Here is a 24,389-nt window from a genome sequence, read left to right on the forward strand (position 1 = left end):
CAAGGTGAAAGACTGAGGTACAGGTCTCAGTCTGTATCAAGCCTTATTGTGCCACATCCATTGAGTAATCTATAGGATTGGCCTGCTCAGGTGCATTTAGCCAACACCATTTAGCTTCTCTGAAGTTCCTAGAGCTGTATGCAACCACTTACAGCAGAATCCTATGCATGTTCCCTTGGAAGTAAGTCCTACTGGTTTGAGACAGATAAGTGTGCGTAGGATTACTGCATTGTTGTATTTTGTTTAACCTTGAATCACCCAAAATTTACAGCTAGAGTAGGGGGTAGGTGGGTTGGAGAAGAATGACACTAATCACTGAAAAGATGAACTACATAACATGCTTTGAAAACTTCAATAGTCTAATCTGTCCAGTACTAATGATGTATGGAAACTGATCTGGGAACAAATGTCACAAAACTTATGAACTATAAAACTTCACTTTTTTCAGTTAATCTAAAATGAGTGGCTGTCGTGTCTTCGTTGGCCGTCTAAGTCCGCATGCTCGGGAGCGAGATGTGGAGAAATTTTTCAAGGGATATGGCCGTATACGTGAAATCAATCTGAAAAATGGCTTTGGCTTTGTGGTAGGTATATCTGTTTTATAAAGATGGGTTTTTAAAGCTTGGAAGGCTTTAGACTGATGTTGCATTATAACATACAAGCAGGGGGAAACTTAAGTAAAAGAGTGAATGTTGACCTCTAGATCCTTCTGTAAAGAGTACTTGACTTGTGCAGAAATAATTCTATGAAAGAAAATCCTCCTTGAAATTATTAATATGGTAAAAAGAAAGATTACTGCTTAGATGAAATAAATCAGCCTTACAACTATCTCCCCTTTCATCCCAGAACATCTCTCCAAATATATGGAGGGGATTCCAATAGTAGTCCCCTCCCTGACTTTTAAGACAAGGAAGAGATAGGAGAGGCAATTGTCACTAGCGCTGCAGTGTTTCTGCACTATGCAGTGCTAATAATGGCTATACCTTTTCAGACTAAAAGCTAAGGTCTTTAAGTTTGGGAATGTGAGAGAGAGGTGACGTGTTGAATTTTCTTTAACAGGGTTAACCTAAATGGTTTTGGGTGGTCTTTTTGTTTTGAAATTCCCATGGTCTGCTTATGAGTGCTAAAGGTACAAGGCAAGAGTTCATATTCAAGATCCGCTAACGAAAGGCATAACTAACTTGTGTTCAGTGATCCTGAGTACAGGTGGCCCATGAGGGTTCTGTTCTCCCCTATAGGCACAAATATGGAAACCGCAAATAAGTCAATGGGAATTGGGGATGGGGTTAGGTTAAAAAAACAAAAACCCTCCAATAAAAGCAAGGAGGGCAGAAATAAGCGGTGGGAGCACAGTGCCTTATTCTCCCAACTCTCCATCAATGCCTCCCAAACCCCAAAATGGTCAAATATTTGCACACGCCCCCCCCCCCCAAATAAATTTTTTTTAGGTGCAACAAAATGGCTTGTGGCTGGAAATGACATTGAAAGCCATTTCCAGGTCAGTTCCAGCCACTCAAAGCTGTAGCTAGGTGAATTTTGCCTATTTTTCTACCCACAGAGAATGAAATGGGGTCTTTAAGGCCCAATCTCAGATATGCAAACCTGCAGATATGGAGTCAGAGGGTAATGAGGGCCAAAGTGGTTTTACAGAGAGAAATAATAAATAAGATGGCTCCCTGCCCCCAGAGGGCTCACAAGCTAGAAAGAAACATAAGATAGACACCAGCAACGGTCGCTGGAAGTATAGGTGCGAATATGGAAACTGAATAATGAAACCTTGAGTGAATGGAGAATGGAGGGTTAGGTTCCTTGAGCCTATATGTCCAAAAAAGCAGAAATAAAGGGAATAACGCATATCGTATCTTGCTCTCCAGAAAGGCCCCTAAAACCTGCAAATCCTCCACATTTAAAAAAAAAATTCTTGGGGAATTTTAAAAAGAGTCTCAAAATGGCTCAATGCTGCAAAATGGGGGCCAGAAATGACATCTGAAGTAACTTCTGGCCACCCAGGAACTGCAGATGACAAATTTTGCCTATTTTTTAAAAACCATGGATAAAGAAACTGGGTCCCTATGACCCAACTGTGGATATGTGAAACCACGGGTGCCAGTACTGAGTAACAAGGCCCACCTGTACATTGAAAGAATGAAGTCAGTCAGCCCTGGCTGCTGGGGAGCACAACAGGACTCATGAGTCTTGTGTCCCCTTTCTATCATGTTCTCTCTGAGAAGATGGGCAGAAAGAAAAAAGCAACAACAAATTCTTCTGCATTTTCCCGTTTAAGGAAACAATATAGCTGGGTAAACTCACATTCTGTATCTCTTTGCTGGAGAAAGAGAAGCAGCTAAGCGGCCTGCGCTGTTGAATTTGCCCAGCTAGGTGAAGCATGGGGAGAATCACCAAGTAGTAGTATCCTCCCAAACAGAGCCTTGGCTATGATCGAGCTCCATTCTGGGAGCAACATACTAGTTTCTGCTCTCATCTCCCCCTGCCCACCCCCCCGGAAGAAGACAAGGAGTGCAGCCTTTGGAGCACTGCTTATAGCTGTTTCTCTCATACAAAAGAGAACAGAGAGAAGCAGTCCCAGGTGCCACTTCCCAGAATTACAGGGGGAAACTGAGCGTGGGTCTCAAATGAAAGCCCTTGCACAACCTTTATAGAGTTCTGGAGGCTGAACATAGGGTTGTCTTGCCTGCTGACAATTCTTAACCCAGGTGAGTACTATTTTTATTTGTGTTGATTGCACTACCTTCAACCCATATTTTTCCATGAACTCAAATCAAACACAAAAATAAACAAGCTACTAGACTGAAAACATTTAGATTGGTTGTTCAAGGGAGAGATGGGATGTCTGTTTATATAACAGTAATGTTTCTTTATAGTGTTCTAATAAATTCTAAACATATAATTGTAAGAGTGTTAATACCAGCAAAGTATAACCTAATGATTTTTCTAACCTGTTCACTTTGAAGTTTTCTCAATTAACATCCAGAAAAATGCATGTTGTATCGAAACTTTAATATACTTCAGGTTGCCTCAGAACATACTTCTGTTGATGAAAAAAGATGCTGGTTTTGAGATCAGTATTCACTGCATTCCTTCTGCATTAATACTTTCATTGATTGAATAGTAGCCTGTGAACTGAGGATCTGATACTAAACTAGCAGGACAGCAGCTATAGGCATTCTTGGCTGCCTCCAGTTTAGAGCAGCAGTATTGCATAAGAGTGCTCATATGGCAAGAGAATAGGATTCCCTTTTGAACCCCTGTGATGTAGGATCAGAGAGACCTATTGTGTGATCTCCTGGGAGCAGAGACAAGACTACTTTGTCAGGGGGAAAATGTTATGGTAACCGCAGAAGTACAGACCATTTGCTGCTATAGTGCAGCTGATCAGTGTAATCAGGCTGCAGGTGACCTAGTCAGTTTTACAACAAACTTTTAATATAGCTGTCCTGTGGTGGTTTAGCTCCAGCCTTATTCTTTAACCTTTAGGGACCAGGTTGGGATACTGCTGTTACCTTAATGAGAGGGCTAAGATTACTATGTATATAAGTAATCATTGGCCCCAGTTCAGACATAGTGCGAGCCAGGATTGAATTCTGATTTTGTGCAACATCCCCTAGCCCAGGGATTCTCAACCTTGGGTCTCCAGATGTCATTGGACTTTAATTCACATAATCCCCAGCCCCAATGGCCTTTGGCTGGGGATTGTGGGAGTTGAGGTCCAACAACCTCTGGGAGCCCAAGGTTGAGACTCTCTGCCCTAGCCTAACTAGGACTGGAGTAAAATCTTCTAACAGCCAGGATTCAGTCCTAGATCTGTATGATGCCTGAACTTGACTGTTGTGTAAAATGTTCTGTTGCTCACCAGTGATTAAATTCAGAAGTATGCCAAGCATGAACACTACAGAATAGTGTTTCTGCAGAAGACCTGGTCACTGTCATTACGAGAACTTGCTTTTTTATAAGAATAAGAAATTCTCTCCCAAACATTCAAAACAGTTTAAGTCATCTACAGGAAGCTTGTTCTGGCAGCAGATGGATACATATCAGTAAGCCCCCATTAGACCTAATGTAAGTCTGCCCATCCTGGATTTAATTACATGATTCAACATGGGAGCACTTGCTGCTGGATACTGTCCACTTGTGGCGGGAGGCCCTGTTCCGGATGACCACACCTTTGTGTGGTAGATCTGCTATGTAGTATACTTGTGTTGTACACTGGTATAATGGGCTATTCCTTTGTTAACCGAGCTTCCCTAGATAGTCCTGTCTAGCCATTTGCACAGTGGTGATCCTGTAGTTCATGATCTTTTGTAGAGATGGGGGGTGATGGTCATCCTGCCTCTTTATGTTTATATGGTGGATTATTTTCCTGCTCTTGCATGTGCATACATGACTGTTCTCTGTACTCAGGCATCAGCTGCCTTTTGAACTTTCCAGGAACCATTAGGGATGTACACGGAACCAATTTGGAGGCCCTTTATGGGCCTCAGAACCAGTTCATATGACCGCTGGTTCCTCCAGTTCAAAGACTGGGGTGAGGTTGACTTTAAGGGCGGGGGTGGGTGCACTTACCCCTCCCTCCGTTTCCCCGCACTGGCACTCTGTTTGGAAAGGGACTGTCGGGGCGGCAGCATACCTCCCTGCCACCCTGTTGCTGCCTCGGTCCCAATGTCACTGGAAGTACCCGATGTGCCTGCGCCTGTCATGCACACTTTTGAGTGTGACATGCTTGTGCAGGTGCATCAGGTACTTCCGTTGACATCAGGACCGAGGAGGCAATGGGGTGGCAGGGAGGTGCGCTGCTGCCCCGACAGTCCCTTTCCAAACAGAGTGCTGGTGGGGGGAAAGCAGAGGGAGGGGTAAGTACACTCTCCCCACCCTTAAAAGTCACTCCCCCCGCCTTCCGTGCACATCCCTAGGAACCATGTCTCTTGGGATGGTTTTTCAGAGCTATTTAGCCCTTAAAAGGCACAATGTGTTTTCTGTAGTTTAATTAGATAAAGGCACAGTTTCATGTAATCTCTAAATTCAGATTTTTTTAGATTAAGTCTACCAAAAGTAAAGTTAATATTTGGATAACAGTTTACTAAGGCAAGTTGGGTTCCTGAATATTGCTTAGGTGCCTGAGCATTCCTGAGCTGTGTAAATACTATAGTTTGTCCCAGTTATAGTTGGTTTTTAGTTAAACTCTTGAATCTATGCAGGATTCTTACAAAGACATAATGTTCAGAAACATTATTGAATTATCAAATCAAGACTACTATTCACTAACATTTTCTGTTGGCATTGTCCTATTCTCCCAATATCGATTCTAATATTAAATTTTATCCTTATCCTTAGTTTAAGTTTACATTTGTTTATTAATAGTCTGTATTCAGTATGTACATATCTCTACAGATACCCTAATAAGATAATTGTAGATTATAAAACATTATCGATAATAATTCTGAAACACAGCAGAATGTTTTTTCAGTACTTTCATGTATAAAATACTATACCACCAAACAACTTCCTTCTAGCACTTTGATTTCTAACATGAACCAATTAGGGTTCCATACTACTTTGGGTTCCATATAGGTGCATAATACAGAAGGCCCTCTTTATTCTTGTGGGTTCCATTCCTGCCAATTAGTGTGAATATGGAAACTGCAAATAAAGAAACCATGGGAATGCAGGGGTTAAGTTCCTTACTCCTAAAAAGTTAAAAAAAAAAAAAAAAGCGGATAGGGAGCAGAAATAAGGGTAGAAAAGCATAGTACTTTGTTCTCCAGGAAAGCCCCCAAATCCTCATTTTTAATATAAATTTTTTAAACAAAAGAGCCACAAAATGGCTCTGTGCTTTAAAATGGCGGCTGGAATTGACAGAAATCATATCCAGCCGTTCGGGGACCGATAAGCAAAAGTTGCATATTTCCTGCCGTGGATAAACAAACTGGGTCTCGAAGACCCGTCTGCAAATACATGGAATGGCGATCTGCAAAACCACTGATAACCAGGGTCTCCTGTACTTTATACAATCAATACAATTGTATTTTATACAATACTTTATAAAAATTCTCTTTGATCTTATATCCAGTGCTGTATCTAAATGGTTCACTACAAATACAAGCCATTATATATCAGAAATGTTAATTATCTAGAACTTTTCCATTTTAATTTCTGTTGTTCTTTATACATTTTAGATAAAATACCCTTTTTTTGACTTCCAAAAGTCATTAGCATTTCAAAAGATATTTACCAGTATTATAGTACTCTGAATTTGTAAAGATTTAGCATAAGCTTTCGTATAATCGTCCCCTTCATCAGTTGCAATTGGACTGCAGTCTATGAAAGCTTATGCTAAAATGTTATCTTTAAGGTGCTACCAGAGTCTCTGTTCTTACCATCTTCTGTGAGATTGACCTTAGGGATAGTGTTTGAGCCGGGAATCAACATTTATTTGTTTCATGAAATCCAGTATTATATCTAGCTGGAGCCAATGGAAACTTCCGGGAGCTAAGTGCTGTTAATATTTGTCCCAAATTTTAGTATTGTATCCATTAATTTCCCATATATGATGGGTGTGTGTGAAATAGTTTGTCAACTCCAGCTTGTTGTATAGCTCAAGGTAGGAAGTGTTTGAAAATTTAAAGACTGCAGCATCATAGTTTTTGTAAAAACAATCTCTGGTTTAATATTATTGCAACACATAGTTGGTTATCTTTACTTGAATGAAAATCCTATCCCGGCAGGGGTTAGAAACAAAAGGATAAAGACTCCAGTAGAAATAAGATTTGATTGAGATCTGACTGCATTACTTATTTTTTTTCTTTCCTAGGAATTTGAGGATCATAGAGATGCAGATGATGCAGTTTATGAACTGAATGGTAAAGAACTATGTAATGAGAGGTAATTTTTAAAGTTTCAGACAAAATTGGCAGAGCAGCTACCATTTGAATATTGTGAGCTGTCCTTGGATTGCCAGTGTATTCCCATCTTAATTATGATATGAAACCAGAATTTGCAAACCCTGGCAAAGAGGGAATCTGCCAGCACTAACCATGGCTACCATTGGTGCAGATATGTGATTTTGTGTTAAAAGGTGGCTATGAGAAATTTCTAAGAAAGAAGTAAAATGACTTTTTCGAGGACTGATTTGCAAATCAAGGATATAGGTAGCTAGCTTAATGCCTACACCAAGCAGATTAGGCTGTTCTGCTACATCTGATTTAAAAAAACCCAAAACTCTAGTGTGTTTCAGGTGAGTACAGGAGCTTAAAGTAGCAGGTCGTCAACCAGAATTGCTGCTTTGACTAAAGCTTGGTGCTTTTCAACAGATTTCTCTAGCAATAAGGCCTGTGGTCGTTATTGACTGATGGAAAAAGGAACCTTTCATGATGAAAAGGCCTGCTTCATGCCCTGACTTGCACACTACTCTGTACAAAATTATTCTCCTGGCAGTCATCAATAGCAGAATAGAATTTGAGTAACTTTGAAGTATAGTGGCCTACATATACACTAGTATTGCACAAATTTAGTACCAACAAAAGGAAGACCTTTTTCACACAGCACATAATTAATCTATAAAACTTTCAGCCCTGGGATGTGGCCACTAGCTTGGATGGCTTTAAAAGGTGCTTAGACAAATTCAGGGAGGACAGGTCTATCTATCAATGGCTACTAGTCTGGTGACTGCAGACCACCTCCAGCTTCAGAGGCAAGATGCCTCTGAATACCAATTGCAGGGGAGGGCATGCCCTCACCTCTTGCCTGTGGGCTTCTTAGAGGCATCTGGTGGGCCACTGTGTGAAACAAGATGCTGGACTACATGGGCCTTGGGCCTGATCCAGCAGCGCCATTCTCATGTTCACTAGTATAATGCAGTTATGCTAGCTCAAGGATGCAGCACAAAGGAATGTCTGCTAGTGCACAAACTAGTCTACAACAGAGGCTGTTGACACAACCTGGAGAAGGTCTTCCACAAGTGAATACAGAGCGCTATAGCTTTGCACAGCTCCACAAACATCTTGTGTGCACAGCTTCTCATTGCACTTGCATATTGGTAGTCAGAATGTCAGCCAGTTGTGTCGGGCTTTATTTTGCTTTGAGTTTTCTGGTCTTTTATTTCAAAGCTAAATTGCAGGCTTCTAAGAAATTGCTTGCCAGGGGTAATTGACTTTCACTACATGGCAAAGAGGACTCTCAGCAGAATGCAGACTCTCTCCTCTAGCTCTCATTTCCATTTGTCGAAGGTCAGAAATAGTCTTGTGTATGTTGTATGGCTCAAAGGAGAGATGCAATTTTCTCATCTCTGGCAAATCTGGAGAAAATAAGCCAGAGAGGACTTTTCTCAAACCTGCAATGGAAATGGGAGGAAATCCTATCTCTGCCTCAAGCCTTGTGGAACAAAGTTGGGAGTTTGCAGGAGCAGTAGAGTCTTTTGTGGAGGTTTGGACAAATTAAGATACAGCAGGAGCCTTTCTCTATGTTTATCTGTTTGTTTTTATTCCCTAACAAAAATGAGAGAGAACTCTTACTCTTTCCCAAGCCCTTTGCACATGTCAGAAGACCAGGAGAGGGGGCATTGATGAGAAGCACAAATGAGGCTGGCTAAAAAGCCAAGGCTCTGTGAATTCCTGAACAAATACTGTAAAAGCTATGGAAATATAGTATGATCTCTTATCTGGCATGTTGTGTAAATCATAAGTTGTCAACAGTAGATGGATGCCTGGCGAATGTGAGAGTGTGCCCACTCAAGATGCTCTTGGCTATACTGATTTGAATAATCAGCTATTCTTGTTTTCAAGCACCCCAAACTACCAGCCTTTAATTTTATTGTTAAACGTTTGGAGAAAAATGTCTATGCTGTGTATACATTTCCAGTAGGAAAAACACTGAAGTACTACTGAAGCTATTTGTCCTTTTATGTTTTATATTAAAGGGTCACAATTGAACATGCCAGAGCTCGAAGAGGGGGTAGGGGCAGATACCCACAACGGTTCAATTATTACCAATCCTATGGAGGTGGATCTAGGTAAGAAATCTGTTCTGTTTTTGTGAAATTGAGTGAAAAACTGTTTGACATATGTTCTAATGTATATTCTATATACAGGAGAACCTCAGTATTTGCGGGGGTTTGGTTCTCCACTATTACCATGGATATCGAAACTGCTGGATTATTGGGGCAATGGAAATCTGGAGGTTAGTTTCCCGGAGGTTGGAAAAACTGGTAAAATGGTCCTAAAAGCACAGGGGGGAAGTGGTCAGTGGGTCACCAGCAGTCCTGCAGTGCCCCAAGTGTCAAAAGTTGGGAGAAAATCATGGTTTTTGTGCAGTTTTGTGGGGGGGGGGGATGACCCATAAAATGGCAGCCAGAAACAACCTCTGATGTCATTTCTGGCCACCCCCGATCCATGGATATGCAAGTTTAACCCCCTTTTGGCCAGATTTTTACTGCAGATACCGGGGCCAGGTGACCATTACCCAACCGTGAATCCCCGGATACAGGATCCGCAAATATTGAGGTTCTCCTGTACATTCAGAATAGTTAAATATTTCAGACTCCTAGGTAGTTGCATCAGATTTCAAGGTGCCTGCATAATCAGATAACTAGGATTTTTTTCAACCCTGCTTGCTTCTAAAATCGACCAGTGCAGCTCCATGCTTGTTGATGCTCAAGTAGCATTTGTTCTCGCATCAACAAACCAAATTCCATAGCTTGGTTTTCTAAATTTCAATTGCAGTTTAAGTTCTGGTCCTGTACAAGCTTTTCCAAACAGAACTGGCTTCACATGAATAGTATTTGGATTGTGCCCAAATCCACTATGATCTTGGAGGAGTGTTTGGTAGACTATGGAATTAGTACTGTTACATAGAAAGTAAATGTTATACTCCACAAAAGTGTCTGAGGTCTGCCAAAAATACACTAAAAGGACCATATATGTATTTGAAATCTAAAAAGTGGTCATTACAGTTTTTTCTGTGTTACAGGAAAAGTTACTTGGACTTAGGTTTTAAGTTAATTTTCTTCTTCAGAATGAAGTAATCTGTACATGATGATTCATACATTAGTAATTGTATAGAATATTGCTTTGAAGTAAACTTAGCATTTTGTATTTCATTGAGGCAGAATTCTGGTTAAAAATTGGGAACTAATTTTGCATATTTAAGTATGCTGTTTAGATTCTCTTTTCTTTAGTGCAGTGATGTTGCTGCAGTAAGAATGATCCAAGGTCCAGGCTAAAAGTGAACTTTTAAAGTAGGATATGTGACTGACGGTCATGGGCATCTGGCATGGTAGTCACGTTCATGACATCAGGCACATGGTGCCAGACGAGAAGAGACTGCTATTTCCAGTAGTGAAAAGTGGGACTCGGCCTGCCAGTTGGGGGATTCTGGAACTTCTGTTTTAAATGCTCTGAAGATCTGGATATTCTGAAAATGTGGGGCATTTAGAGGTATGCAAATGAAACTGAGTTGCCTCTCCTCAGTGTCCAAAAGGAACACGTGTTAGTTGCATTTTATGTGATATGAAACAGCCACCATGTGGAGTAGAATTAGGCAGCTGGCTTGAACAAACTAACTTACAGAACTCTACTACCACTTATAACATTTAGGGTTTTGCTAACATAAATCAGATCTTAAGCAGCAAGAATATATTGATATAAAATGGACTAGATAGTGCACTCACTTACTTTGCTGCTTCACTTAAATAGCTTGTCGAAGACTAAGTGCTGTAATAAGCATACTCTTCATGGCCTCATCCTCTTATGACTGATTCACATATGCATGTTCATCATTGATGCATCTCCTCTGAATGTATGAACTTGCCTCTGAAAAGAATGGTTTTGGGTGATGTGAAAGCACTTCTTGTGATGGATGTTGGACACCTGGAAGCCGGATGATGAACACACCTGTGTGAAGTGGCCCCCTAGTTTTTTTAAAGCCCATCATATCTTGCTGTTGGTGTATATACCACTTGCCTTTCCTAGTGGAAATAGCAAGTAAGTGTTCAATAGCCTTGCCCCCATCTAAATGGAGAGAATGATTTCTGGTTTGCTGAGTGGTATTAAACAATCTGTTAAGAGCATTTGTGTTTAGTTTTGTGCACTAAGTATAAATGAGAGCATGTAATTAAAAACATGTTTATCTCTTATAGCCAGTATGGTCCACCTCTTCGTACTGAACACAGACTTATAGTTGAAAATCTTTCTTCACGTGTTAGCTGGCAGGTGAGTCGGACCTGACTAACATTTGTTTCTACTCGAAAAGAGTTGTTTGGTTCCTGAAGGACATTGCTTTAACTGTAATCAGAACCTTTTTTTACTAAAACAAAGGCTTAAAAGTTATAATTTGCATACCAACAAATAAGCATTTAAGCAGCATGTTCATATTTTCAAAACTGACCAGCTGATTAGTGTTTCTTGGACAACTGTAATCCTCATCTAATTGTGGTAAATCAATATTTAATCTTAAAAGGCTGGTTTTGCTCTGTTAAGATCTGCAGTTTGTTTACAGTTTGTATCTGGCATCAATAGAATGAACAGAATGGCCTAAAATTTAGAGTGAGGTATGTGCCTAATGCAGGGGATTTCCTCCATTTATGTTAACTATATTCTGGAAAAGGCTTGTGGTCTATCTTGAGTAGCTAAAGTATATTTCAAAGAAAATCAAACTCTTGTGTGAATCTAGACATGTGTTGGCCATGAAACTACTTGGTTTCCTTGCCAAGTTGTAGCTTTTTGTTCTTAACAATGTTTGGGGTTGTTCATGCCATAATAAACTTGATAGCCTTTAATTGGTATAAAGCACCCTTTTCTCTCAGAATAGTTTCACATGCAGCTTCAAAAGATGTAAGCTGATACTAGGGAATGAGGAACAATCCTTGACTTGCAATCTTTCAGTCTGCTGAGTATTGCTTCTCATGTGATGGTTTCCATACAAGGTGGGTAGACTTGAGTAGGGAAGGAACTTACACCATGTGTGAAGATCAGGCATGTATTTTGTCAGGTGTATACTTGGGACCAGTTTATCATGTGCAAAGTAGTTGTTGGCTTGGCAGGTTTGCTATACCAAAATAACTGCCGATACTAGTCCCTCATTGGAAGTCCATTCCTTTTTCTTCTGCGCTTAAGTAGCAAGGGAGAACAATTGAGCTTGCTGTTCTGTTGCTACCTTCAAAGTAGACCAGAATCCTAGAGGCAGGCTTAACATGTACATTGGCTGGTCTTCACACAAGAGCACTTTATTCTAATCGGTGGAAGTTGAAGGACAAACTACATTGAGGCCTATTGCCACTAACTAATCTTTGTTACAAAGGACTGAACATGTAGAACTGCTGGGTAATATTCAGTTATGGCATGAATATGAATTGACTACCCTTACAAACTTGGTTTGGTTCAGGTCCAGGATAGAACCATAATGTGTTTCACAGATATTACTCAATACACAAGTTGTCCAGTACTGTGGCTTCAGTAATTTCAAATGCAATACATAAAATTTAAAATGATAGGAATTTGCAAGAGTTAACAGATATCAGAATCACAAAGAGGATGTTGAGCTTAATGTGTAAACTTACTTGCCCATCTAGATACTGATAAACACTAATTGAATGGAAGTCCCAGGTAATTCCATCTCCTATGCAAGTTGGGCCTGGATGTATTATTTTTTACTAGCTGAACCCGCACAGAGCATCTGTGCAGTAGTTTTCTTTTAGGGGTTTAGTTGGGAGAATTTGATTGGTTGTTTGTTTGTTCTACACTCCCCCACTGTCTCCTTCTCCAGTCTCTTTTTCTGCCCTCCTTCCCCCGCCTCCCTCTCCAGTCTCTCTTCCTCCATTCCCTCCCTCCGCCTCCTGCCCCAGTCTCGCGTCTTGCCCTCTCCCCGTTCCCCTCCCAACCAGGCCTCAAACGGACACCAGGGCTTCGCCCTGCCACCCCTTCCCCTCCCGACCCAGCCTCCCCTGGCAGCTGCATGCTTCCCTAAGCGGCCATCTGCCTTGCTGCCAGCTTCCCCAAACAACCCACCGCTCTCGCGAGTGTTGCCGACTGGTGCCCAGCCAATCCAGTGCCTCCGTGGCTCAGTCAGTCAGCTGAGTGCCAGGACATACTCCACGCATCACGAGGGGCATGTCTATGAGGATTAAATATAATGATTATTCATTTAAAATATTTATACCCCGCTCTTCCAGTGCACTACTGCTTGGGATGGCTCACAACAATAAGATAGACACAAGATACAATAAAAGTAATAAAACTAACTAAATTAAGCAAAAGTTTGTCAGATTAAAAACGACAATCATTATTAGGTTCAAATTAAATCTTATTTTAAAAACTAAAAATTATAAAAATCTAAAGACTGAAGAGTTTAATGTCAATTTAAGAGTTTCTACAAACTGGTTACACAGTGGTATTCAGTGCCACATAGGTTAAGCAACATTTATGTAATAAAATGAGAGTTGTTTGTGTGAGTACAGAGGCAAACCTTATTTTTTGGAATTATTTTTGAACAGTCACCTTATAGATACAAGTAGCTATAACAGCATTGAAAAAATGACTGGCTATCATAGCCTTTGATGCCCTTAATGGAAGACCAATAATTAATTATATATGCTTTTGACAGCAACCAGATTGCAAAAAACTGGAAGAACTCTGCTCCATCACTCTGGCAAGATGGGTTAAATAAAAGCTGAGACATGACATAATGCCTAATAAATTACGTCATATGAGGGAAGGGAAGCAACCAAATGACTTTTTTTACAAAGAGAATCTCATTATTTCCTATTGGAACAAATAAAACCCAAGATAACATGTCATTTCTTAAGTTCAATTTAAGTTACACTGAATTATATATCATCATATGATTGCATTGTATTTCTTATAAAGTAATTATACATTATGTGTTAAATTCAGTGCACACAGCCACACCCCGCCTTTATCATATAACGTTAAAGCCTATTAAAGCTAGTCAGCTCTTGCTGCTTTATAGGCTTGAATTCTAAATTCAGGTTCATGGTAGCCATGGGCTAACATCTTGACCAGTACTGTACTTGAGCAAGAAACACAGTTTTACTAGTAGTGCAAGAAGTCCTCATAGTTTGCTAATATCACAGGGATTTTGGAACTGCACTATTGCATAAAGGCTTCCTGCAAAACAGCTTGCACACCTTTTGTGCTAGCTCCGCACTAATCTGGAATGTGCACTCTAGACTTCGCACAAACAGCTTGTGTAACAGTGTTGTGCTCGTGCAGAGTTAGCATGTTGGCCATAGTGTGTGTTTGTATGGTGCTTTTTGCAAAGGATTAAAACTACAAACTGAGCTTCAATTCTAGCATGTTTGTGCATATTTCATCAGTTCATTTCTGGGTATGTTTAATACTTGCATCCACAGCAGAGGCTAACTTTTTGAAGGCCCCTATTCTGTTTGCTTAGTATATTCTCTGTGAACAGCTAAGTTCAATCTTGCATAAATGAGGGTGGATTCTATCCTAAATTCTAATTAAATCCATTCTAGTATGGTTGCTTTGATACTTCTATTATCTTTATTCAATTATTTACTTCTAAAATGAAAAATTCCTTGCTTTCAAAACACTATACAATATCTATTCAACAAGAGTTTCCCTGATACATGGAAGATAGAAGAGAAGGATAGAAACAGTTTGGGAATAATTCCACAGTCCAGAAACAAGAGCGCCAAAGGAATAATAATAGCAACCTATTTATCATACTGCACAGTTACCTTTGGTTTAACACAGATTATGCAGCAAGTTATGCTGGCTGGCATAAGCAGTTGTGAGATGAATGATGGGTTTATCCCTGATTAGGGTAGCATGGGGGAGGAAAAGGTTGGCAAATGAAGTCCCTTTTAGTGTGTGAAACATTGAAAATATTTGATAGATTTCATTCTTTAACAAATGCAAATATTTTTTTAAAAATGCTGGTATAATTACCAGGATTATTTGATTTTGTTGCCTTTCCAATAAGTTGCCCAAGGTGGCATACAATTTGGCCATAAAAACTAGAGAGAAATAGTACCAGTTTTTCAACCATTTAGAGTTCAAGGACAACCTTCTTTGACTAATTACACAGCATGTTTCCCATGGAGGCTGTGTTCAGTTTTGTAGTTCTCTTCTTGGATTTTTATAACACATGTAGCTGGCGGGAAACCTTTCTGTAATTAAGTGCTTAAAAGTTTTACTGACCACTATACAAAGAACAGCATAGAATGTCTTATAATACAATAGGCACAAAAGGAAGAGAGCTCTTTGAAGGGAAGAGAAACATTCAGATACATAGCATTAGTTCAAGTAACTAGGCAGTTCCAACCACCCACAGAACCTGACCTTGCTCCTTTGCAATGCCTGGTTGGTTCAAAATAAGACCAAAATCATCCATGATTTATTTGATCATGGATGAGGAAACCAATTTGGTTTGAATAACTGAGACTTCGTTGGGAGAGGCTAGTGGCCCAATATGGGCTCAGCTCCTGAATGCTGGGTACTCTGTGGTGGAACAGGTATGGGGAAGGGTGTGTGTGTGTGGTGACTATGATCCATCAGAATAACATCTCCCTTACCAGAATCCCTGTGGGACAACTGGACCATATTGAGTGTGTGTATCTTGGCCTGGGGACTTGAAATAGATTGGGGATTCTATTGGTGTACCAAGCACCCTGTTATCCAATGGAGTCCATAATTGAGCTGACAGAGCTGGTCGCAGAGTTGCTGTTGAGTGACTTCAGTGTTCACTTCGGGGCTGGCTTGTCTGGTTCAGGTCAGAAATTCATAGTGGCCATGGCAACTATAGGCCTATCCCAGTTGGTCACGGGGCCAACCCACACTGCTGGTAACAGTCTTGATTTGGTCTTTGCTCAAATCAGGGTGGTGTTCCATGGGTGGAGACTCCTAGAGTATCTCTATTGTCATGGACAGACCAGCTGGTCAAGGTTGGTTTCATGGCCACAACCCACTTCATTAGGGTGCAAGACCTACTGGGATGGGCTGCCTGAGAAGGCTATTGGATCTTACAGGATTCCAAGAGACAATGGAGGGTTTCAGAGTTGGTTCTGCCGCTTCAAAACTGGTTCCATGGTACACTGAACAAGCTACAGGAGCTGAATCTGCAAAGGAAAAGACGAGCATAAGTGGAGGAAGACTCAACTTGAATCTGCCAAGACATGACAAAGCCCATCTGAAGGCTTATTCTGTGGCAATGCATGCAGCGGAGAAGCAATACTATTCGCTTGTATCCGCAAGTTCGCATCCAGAGGAATTGTTCAGAGTTGTGAGGGGATTAACTCAGCTTCCCTCCTCTTTGAACTTAGATCTGGGTTTCCCATCTCGCTGTAATGCTTTTAACAAGTCTTTTGAGGATAAAATACCTCACATTCAAGCTGACTTGGACCGCACGGTTTTGGTGGGGTCAACTGTAGAGGTGCCCAGTAATGCCTCTGGTTCAGTTAGAATGGATCAGTTTCAATTTGTGACTCCTGAGGATGTGGACAAGCTCCTTGGAGATGTTTAGCCTACCATTTGTCTTTTGGATCCATGCCCAACCTGGTTTATAACATCTAGCAGGGAGGTTGTTGGAAATGGTCTTGTTGACATCATAAATGCCTCACTGAGGGAGAGCAGGATGCCTTCATGTTTGAAGGAGGCAATTATGAGACATTTACTTAAGAAGCCTGCTCCAGAGCCCTTGGTGATGGATGATTATAGACCAGTCTCCAACCTCCCTTGGGTGGGCAAAGTAATTGAGAGGGTGGTGGTTCTCCAGGTAGTTTTGGAAGATACTGATTATCTAGAGCCATTTCATACTGGCTTTAGAGCAGGCTATGGGGTGGAGACATCCTTGGTTGGTCTGATGGAAGATCTCACTTGGGAAATGGACACAGGGAGTATGGCAGTTCTTTCGGACCCTTCTGCAGCTTTCGGTACTGTTGACCATGGTCTCCTTCTGGATCGTCTGGGGGATTTGGAAATAGGTGGTACTGCTTTGCAGTGGTTCTGTTCCTATCTCTCTGGTAGATTCCAGATAGTGTTGCTTGGAGATAGTTGCTCTCTGAAACGAGAGCTGCTGTACGGTGTCCCTCAGGGCTCCATCCTATCTCCAATGCTTTTTAATATCTTCATGAAACTACTGGATGAGATTATTGGGAGACTTGGAGCAGGGTGTTACCAATATGCTGATAACACAAATCTATTTCTCCATGACATCATCATCAGGAAATGGCATAACTTCCCTAAATGTCTGCCAACAAGCAGTAATGGACTAGATGAGCGATAATAAATTGAAGCTGAATTGAAGCAAGACAGAGGTACTCATGGTACAGCGTCATACTTCAGGGGACACGATAGATCTTCCTATTCTGAATGGGGTTGCATTTCCCCTGAAGGAACAGATATGTAGCTTGGGAGTGCTACATATCTGTTCAAGGAGAGGAGAGCTGGTCTTGTGGTAGCAAGCATGACTTGTCCCCATAGCTAAGCAGGGTCTGCCCTGGTTGCATCTGAATGGGAGACTTGATGTGTGAGCACTGCAAGATATTCCCCTCGGGATGAAGCTGCTCTGGGAAGAGCAGAAGGTTTCAAGTTCCCTCTCTGGCTTCTCCAAGACAGGGCTGAGAGAGATTCCTGCCTGCAACCTTGGAGAAGCCACTGCCAGTCTGTGAAGACAATACTGAGCTAGATAGACCAATGGTCTGACTCAGTATATGGCAGTTTCCTATGTTCCTATGTTCTGGACCCAGGCCTCACTCTGGTTTCTCAGGTTGAGGCTATGGCCAGGAGCGCTTTCTACAACAGCTGCATCAGTTCCTTGAAGATAATAATCTCAGAACTGTGGTGCACTCTGGTAACCTCTAGGCTTGACTACTGCAATGTGCTCTGTGTGGGGCTGCATTTGTATGTAGTTCAGAAACTTCAGTTCATTCAAAATGCAGTGGCTAGACTGGTCTCCAGTGTTTCTTGGAGAGACCATATTATGCCTGTTTTAAAACAATTGCACTGGCTACCAATAGGTTTCTGGGCAAAATACAAAGTGCTGGTAATTACCTTTAAAGCCTTAAATGGCTTGGGACTAGGTTACCTGGGAGAACACGGCCGCCTTCATGATCCCCACCGCACATTGAGGTCATCGAGAGAGTTCCGTCTCCATAAGCCACAGTGACTTGGGAGTGGGCCTTCTCTGTAGTCATTCCTGGGCTGTGGAATGCGTTCCCTATAGACATTCGTGGTTTAACACATTTACCAGCCTTCAAAAGTGTCACTTGAGACACATTTTTTAAAGGACTGGCTTTTAGTAATCTTTGAATGTTTTAAATGGCTTTGTTAACAGTTTGTTTTGTTTTGTCTTTATTGTTTGTGAACTGCCTAGAGCCTTTGGAGTTAGATGGTAATTAAATTATAATTGGACCAAGAGGTAGTCTAATCAGCATCTGGTTTCCAGCTGTAGGTAGCTAGATGCCTCTGGAAGTGGACAAAGCAGGGCATGAAGATGGCATACTCCCTGTCTCTTTTCTCCAGTACCTGGTATTTAATGAATGAGATACTGCTTTTAAACATGGATATTTCACTTATGTCTGTTCTTCCATTAATTTGATTCCAGTTAGATTAAGGGAAGCTGCCTAGTGCACCTTTCTTTCTGTCTCCACTTCTGACTGCAATAACCACTGATATACTTGCATCTCACCTTTTTAACACTTTGGTTTGAGAATTGTATCTCACAAAGTGCCCAATATCTTTTCTGAAGTTTGGACATTTTGTACTTCACTACAAGATGCTGTTCCTTAAGAGTTGTACCAGATTCCAGTGGATACAAACTTGAGAGGATCATAGCATAGAGGGATGGGGAGAGAGATGATGGACAAAGTGAAGAAGTTACAATCCTATACATACCCTAGGCTGGTCTGGAGAGCCGAGGATAGTGAAGTTGCTGTCATCCTTTGGAACGGAAGGCGGTGAAGGCCTTTTGTTGCAAGGAGTGGGCCACGTCACTCAGTGAGGCTTCTGGTGCAAGGAGGAAGCAGTGTGCCTTTTCCTGGTTGCCAGCCCACTAACTTGGAGTATGCTGAAATATCCATGGGAGTTAAGGAAGCAATTGTGAATCATCCCGTGCAAGAAGGAAGAAATTCTCGCTCTCCTGCATGCATCGTTTTTTAGTTTCAGCACACAAGGAAGGGATTTCTTTAAAGCACTAGCTAGGTAAAAAGTGCAAAAAGCATAATTCCTTTTAGTAAAGATTTGGTTTTGGGGGATGGCTGGGTGCCAGTCCATCCCCGCAACAATCCCTAAACAAAAGGTTTGATGAGTCTGAGGATACTGAGACACCTTGTTCCTATTCAGGCATCCCAAAAGGGGCAAGTGCAGGCATCTTCTTGCAGGGTGCTTTATAGTAATGGGGCAGTACTTCTCAAGCTTGGCTAGAGCAATTTCTGGGACTCTTCAAGAGCTCAAAAACCTTGAAGGGCCCTTGGCATTTCTTTAGGTACTTGTTCGTTAAAACTCTCTGAAGCTGATTGGGGCAGACAGGGAACCAGTCTGTGCTGATGTGTTTTATATAACCAACCCAGCCTTTTGTTTAGCTAGGCTGTAGTGCAGACAGCTGTAATGCTGAGATTGTTCCTTCCTGGACGATTACTATCTTATTGTTATCTAAGTAATCAGGAATGCAAATTGGAACAAATAATTGTCTTCCCCTCTGACTGCAAATTGGATTCTGGGCACAATTGATGTGGCAAGAGTGATATGGGAGTACAGGAGTGTCATCGGGCATAGACACAACACTATAGTAACTGCTTGGGCTGTTAGGGAAAGCTGCTTGTGTGAAGTAGTTTTCATGGGACTTTTCAGTGGAACATCACAAACCTTGTTCAGCTCTGTAGAAGTTTATTCAAAATGGCCAGAACCATTTGGTAAACTACTTATGCAGACAGCTTGCTGCATGGAGCAGCCTCTGTGTAGGTCAATTTCAAGCACTTACTGTGCTGCTCTTGCATGAGTGAATTGGGCCTCAAAGGGCACCGCACATGGTTTCCTGTTGTAAGTAACATCTTTCCCCCAAGGGGTTTAAATGAAAAAGGAAACCTTTCTGTTCAGATCTATTTATTTTGCAGCCATGATACAAACAACTAGCATCTTGTGAAAAAGTTCTGTATGCCTTTGGGATGGATGAGATTACTAACTGTATGAGAAACACTAAATTGTTACCTCAGAAGCTGTTTCAGTGCTTCCTGTTGAGCCTGGAAGTATATGGTGACTTTAAGATGAGAATAACCTGGCAAACATTAATATCTGCCTTATGCAGGCAGGAACAGAAGTATATTTTACTCTACTGCATCCATGACCTTTTCTTTGCTATAGAGTGCATAATATATGCCTGGCTTCATTTCCATATTCTCTGGAATAGGAGTTTATAGGAAAACACAAGTTTCTTCTGCATCCTTCCCCATTTTGACATAACAGTGCAATCCTATGCATATTTACCTGAAAGGTAAACCTCCCTATGATCCATAGGTTTATTCCCAGGTAAGTATGTTTAGGATTGCTGTCTAAATGTAGAATCTGTTCAAGTACTCATCTTGCAATAAATAGCCAGGTTGCATGAGAGATTACTCTAGCTGAAATCCCCCTCATTTTTTTGTATGTCTGTACATAACTGGGTTCAGGATTACAGTCTGGGAATTGCTACCATTTTCAAGGCCAGTTGAAATTGGTTTGTGGTTGTCTCATTGATTTCAATGGGATTTAAAGAACCATTCAACTAGCTGCTCACTTGATAAGTAGCAATTGCCCCCCAGGCAAGTCTGGTTAGCAGCCCTCTAAGCTTAGCGAAGAGCATGTGAGCCAGTGAGGAGCAGCACCGCTATCTAGGTGGTTCCCTGATTTTTCAAAACTCACAAACTAGCATCTTATGTTTTGGACATGTATTTACATAAGCTTTAAGATGAAAATGCATCCTTCTGCTTCTCAAAACCAGCATGTTCTGGTGTGTTAAAGTGACAAGATTTCCTCCTATATTTTGTTTAAATCCAGAGCACCAGTAATCTGTTCCTCTGGTAGTGCATTTTTATTACAGCTGGTTTTGCCCTCCCTCTGCAAATTTGCCATATAATGGGGGCACAGGGTGGGTGAGAGAAACCATGGCTTTCTATGTAAGGATTTTTATATACAGTAGCTTCAGTGTAAGGTTCTAGCTAAGATCTAGAGAAATAGTTAAGCGCTGAATTTCTGTATGGACACACTTCCTTACTGATAGTGTCAACATTAAATTCAAAAATTCTCTTTATTTACAACTGCATTCCAAATATGGCCATACTTTTAAATAAATCAGGTGTGCCTGTGTTAAGGCTGAGTTAAGGTCGGAACACAATTTTTTGGCGTTCTTATTTACTGTGGATGTTACCAGCTTGAAGTATTTTGAGCATAACTTTGAATTGTATGTTGTAAACTCTGTATTGAGTGGGGTTCAGTCCTACAAAATATGAAGTACTCTGGCCTTGACTGTACAAATCTTTAAGTGTGATTACTTCACCATCAGTAAGAGAAATTATACATTAAGGTGATATGCACAAATGTTCTGCAGAACTTGGGCTGGAGTGCTTGGTATGTGGTAGAATTGAATCCTGCCATGAAGAAATGTCTGCTCTTACAACTTGTTTCATATTAGGATAAAGGCTTAGGTTTTCAGACTGTTTGATTCACATGCTAGTTGTAAAAACTCAACTGAACTTTATTAAACACTAAATTGAGGCATCCTGTGATCTGTAGTTCAGTCTTAGGCTTTTTGTTTGTATTTTTTTTCACAAATATATCTCTAACCAAGTTCATTTTGAACCTCTTTTAACAGCCTTGCTTTGGGTTAGCCCTCGTTTCTCTTGTGTGGAGGAGAAAGAACCCAAGAGGTTGGGGTTCCTAGTGGCTGAATTTCTAGGGCTTGGCCTGTTCTGAGTTTTCCCTTTGGTACCCATGACACACCTATCTTGGCGATGTAGATCTTGGTTGGCCCACAGCTCGATTGGCTAGCACAGGTCAACCTCAGGTTCTAGAGCTGCTTCCGGAGACTGTGTCCAGTGCTGTCAGGGTCTCTGGTACATCCCCCCTGAAGCACATTGCTATGATCCATTCCTCTGCCCCTCCCATGTAAGGGAGTTCCTCTTGGTCTGCTAGGTATTGGACAAGCGACTCTTTGCTTAAGGTACCTGCTTATATCATCTGACCACTTGTGGTATGTTGTGGTAAGTAGCCTGTGGCTATAAAATGTCAGCTATTATTTGGGGCACTTTGTAAAGGTTAAGAAATAAATCATAAACTTATATTTAAACATCTTTAACACTTAGTCCATGTAGTGTTGCAACATAGACTGCCTTGATTACATTAAATGCAAGTCTCTGTTAAAATAACACTGAGGTTGTGACACGGACTGACAAAAGCCAGGAAAGTTGTTACTGTCTTTTGACAGCTTGTGACAGAATCTTAGCATTAACTTAATAAAGACATTTGTGTTTAATTTGTATAGAGGAGAGGAAGGATGTTTTTAGGCAAACCTTTAATATACAAGTGAACTGAGACTTCAGTTATGATCAAATGCTTGCATTTAATAATGCTGTTCATATGTGACATAGTTAAAATATTTGTGATAATTTTTAACTGGTATGTTATGTTGCCATCTCTGAGCTATGTGTCTAGTTTAATTTTGCTCATTCTAGCTATAATAAATGGGAGTTTACTATAATGTAGCCATAAGGAGGAGGCCTGTTTAGCACTATATCTTGCGTCTTTATGCTTCACATTTCAAACTGAGGTGTAACTTTCACTGCAGGATTTGAAAGACTTCATGAGAAAGGCTGGAGAAGTGACCTTTGTCGATGCTCACAGAAACAATCCAAATGAAGGGTAAGATCTGATATAGTGAATGGTCCACATCCAAAGAGTTGCTCTAGATCTGCCCATTGGCATACCTAGTGGGATTTTTTACTTTGAACAGCAGACCATTTGCCATATCACAAGCTGGCTTGAAATTCCACTCACTTTCAAAATTCATTTGTCATAGTATGGCAGCTGCACCAAACAGAATTCCAATGCCCTCCTTGGGTATGTGGATCGGATGTTTCTTTACATCCCATTCCCAACCAATATTCTCATGTCATGTGCTCACTTCAAGCTTGGTTGGCTCAAAACACCTTGATACAGGTGTTAATCTGTTCTTATAGCATACACAGGATTAATAGAAGTAAAAGAATTTGTGTCCTCCATGCACTGTTACCAGACTGGTTCCCTGGACAATTATGTGAAACCTTATTTGTCTAGGAATAGAAGAATGACTGTGTGGAAGTTCTAAAGTCGGGACAAGGAACACATCTTGTGTTCTCTAAAAGTGCTGAAATTAATATCCTGAAATTCAGTAATTTTGGAAGTAGACAATGTTCATGCTACCATTGTAACTTACAGGCTGGGGTCATTGTTCTGTATTTTTAGTAACCCAGTTAGAAGAGCAGTAAGTTGTTTAAAATGTTTGAAAGTGCCTGTTATTGTCATCACCAACTTATATGACAATTTTGCTAATGGCTGTACAGTGTTGTGGAGTTTGCATCATCCAGTGACATGAAGAGTGCTTTGGACAAGTTGGATGGCAGTGAGTTGAATGGGCGCCGAATTAAACTAATTGAAGATCGCAAAAGGCGCAGGTATGTTACACACAAACATCTGATGGGGCAACTAATGTATTTTAACTGGTTGGGGGAAATTGTGGTCCAGAATTTTCCCAAAGGATGACTGATTTTTTCTTTGTAACCATTTAATAAAACAAGTGGCAGTTTTTCTATATATTGTGCTTCTGATAAGTACATCTCTACTTGTTTCAATTTTCTATCTTCAGTGTGAGATTAGTGGGCATGGTTGCCCACAAGATACCACTGGGAAGCCCACAGGCAAGAGCTGAGGGCATGCCCCCTCTCATGCTGTTACTCCTCTGCAACTGGTATTTGGAGGCATCTTGCCTCTGTGGCTGGAGGTGGCCTATAGCCCTCAGACTAGTAGCCACTAACAGACCTGTCCTCCCTGAACTTCTCTAAATCCCTCTTAAAGCCATCCAGGCTGTTGGCTGTAACCACATCTTGTGGCAGAGAATTCCATAGCTTGTTTGTGTTCTGTGAAAAAGTACTTCCTTTTGTTGGTCCTAAATTTCTTGGCAATCAGTTTCATGGGATGACCCCTGGTTCTAGTGTTATGCAAGAGGGAGACGAATTTCTCTCTATCCACTTTCTCCACACCATGCATGATTTTATAGATCTCTATCATGTCTCCCCGTAGTCTTTCTAAACTAAAAAGTCCCAGGTGTTGTAGCCTTGCCTCCATAAGGAAGGTGCTCTAGGCCCGTGATCATCTTGATTGCTCTCTTCTGCACCT

At 41.1% G+C, this 24,389-nt stretch overlaps 1 protein-coding gene across 2 annotated transcripts in view; it reads left to right on the forward strand.

Moving 5' to 3' along the window:
• Positions 1-24,389, forward strand: part of LOC128332086 (serine/arginine-rich splicing factor 5-like) — a 28,657-nt gene that overhangs the window by 1,927 nt on the left and 2,341 nt on the right. For both annotated transcript variants that reach the window (XM_053266364.1, XM_053266357.1), the window contains exons 3-8: positions 449-584; positions 6,827-6,897; positions 8,930-9,022; positions 11,147-11,219; positions 22,804-22,877; positions 23,558-23,668. In XM_053266364.1, the coding sequence (XP_053122339.1) occupies positions 459-584; positions 6,827-6,897; positions 8,930-9,022; positions 11,147-11,219; positions 22,804-22,877; positions 23,558-23,668 (548 nt within the window). In that variant the 5' untranslated portion in view covers positions 449-458. The remainder of the gene's footprint in view (positions 1-448; positions 585-6,826; positions 6,898-8,929; positions 9,023-11,146; positions 11,220-22,803; positions 22,878-23,557; positions 23,669-24,389) is intronic.

The sequence above is a fragment of the Hemicordylus capensis genome, chromosome 1 (genome assembly GCF_027244095.1).
Source record: "Hemicordylus capensis ecotype Gifberg chromosome 1, rHemCap1.1.pri, whole genome shotgun sequence".
NCBI lineage: Eukaryota > Metazoa > Chordata > Lepidosauria > Squamata > Cordylidae > Hemicordylus > Hemicordylus capensis.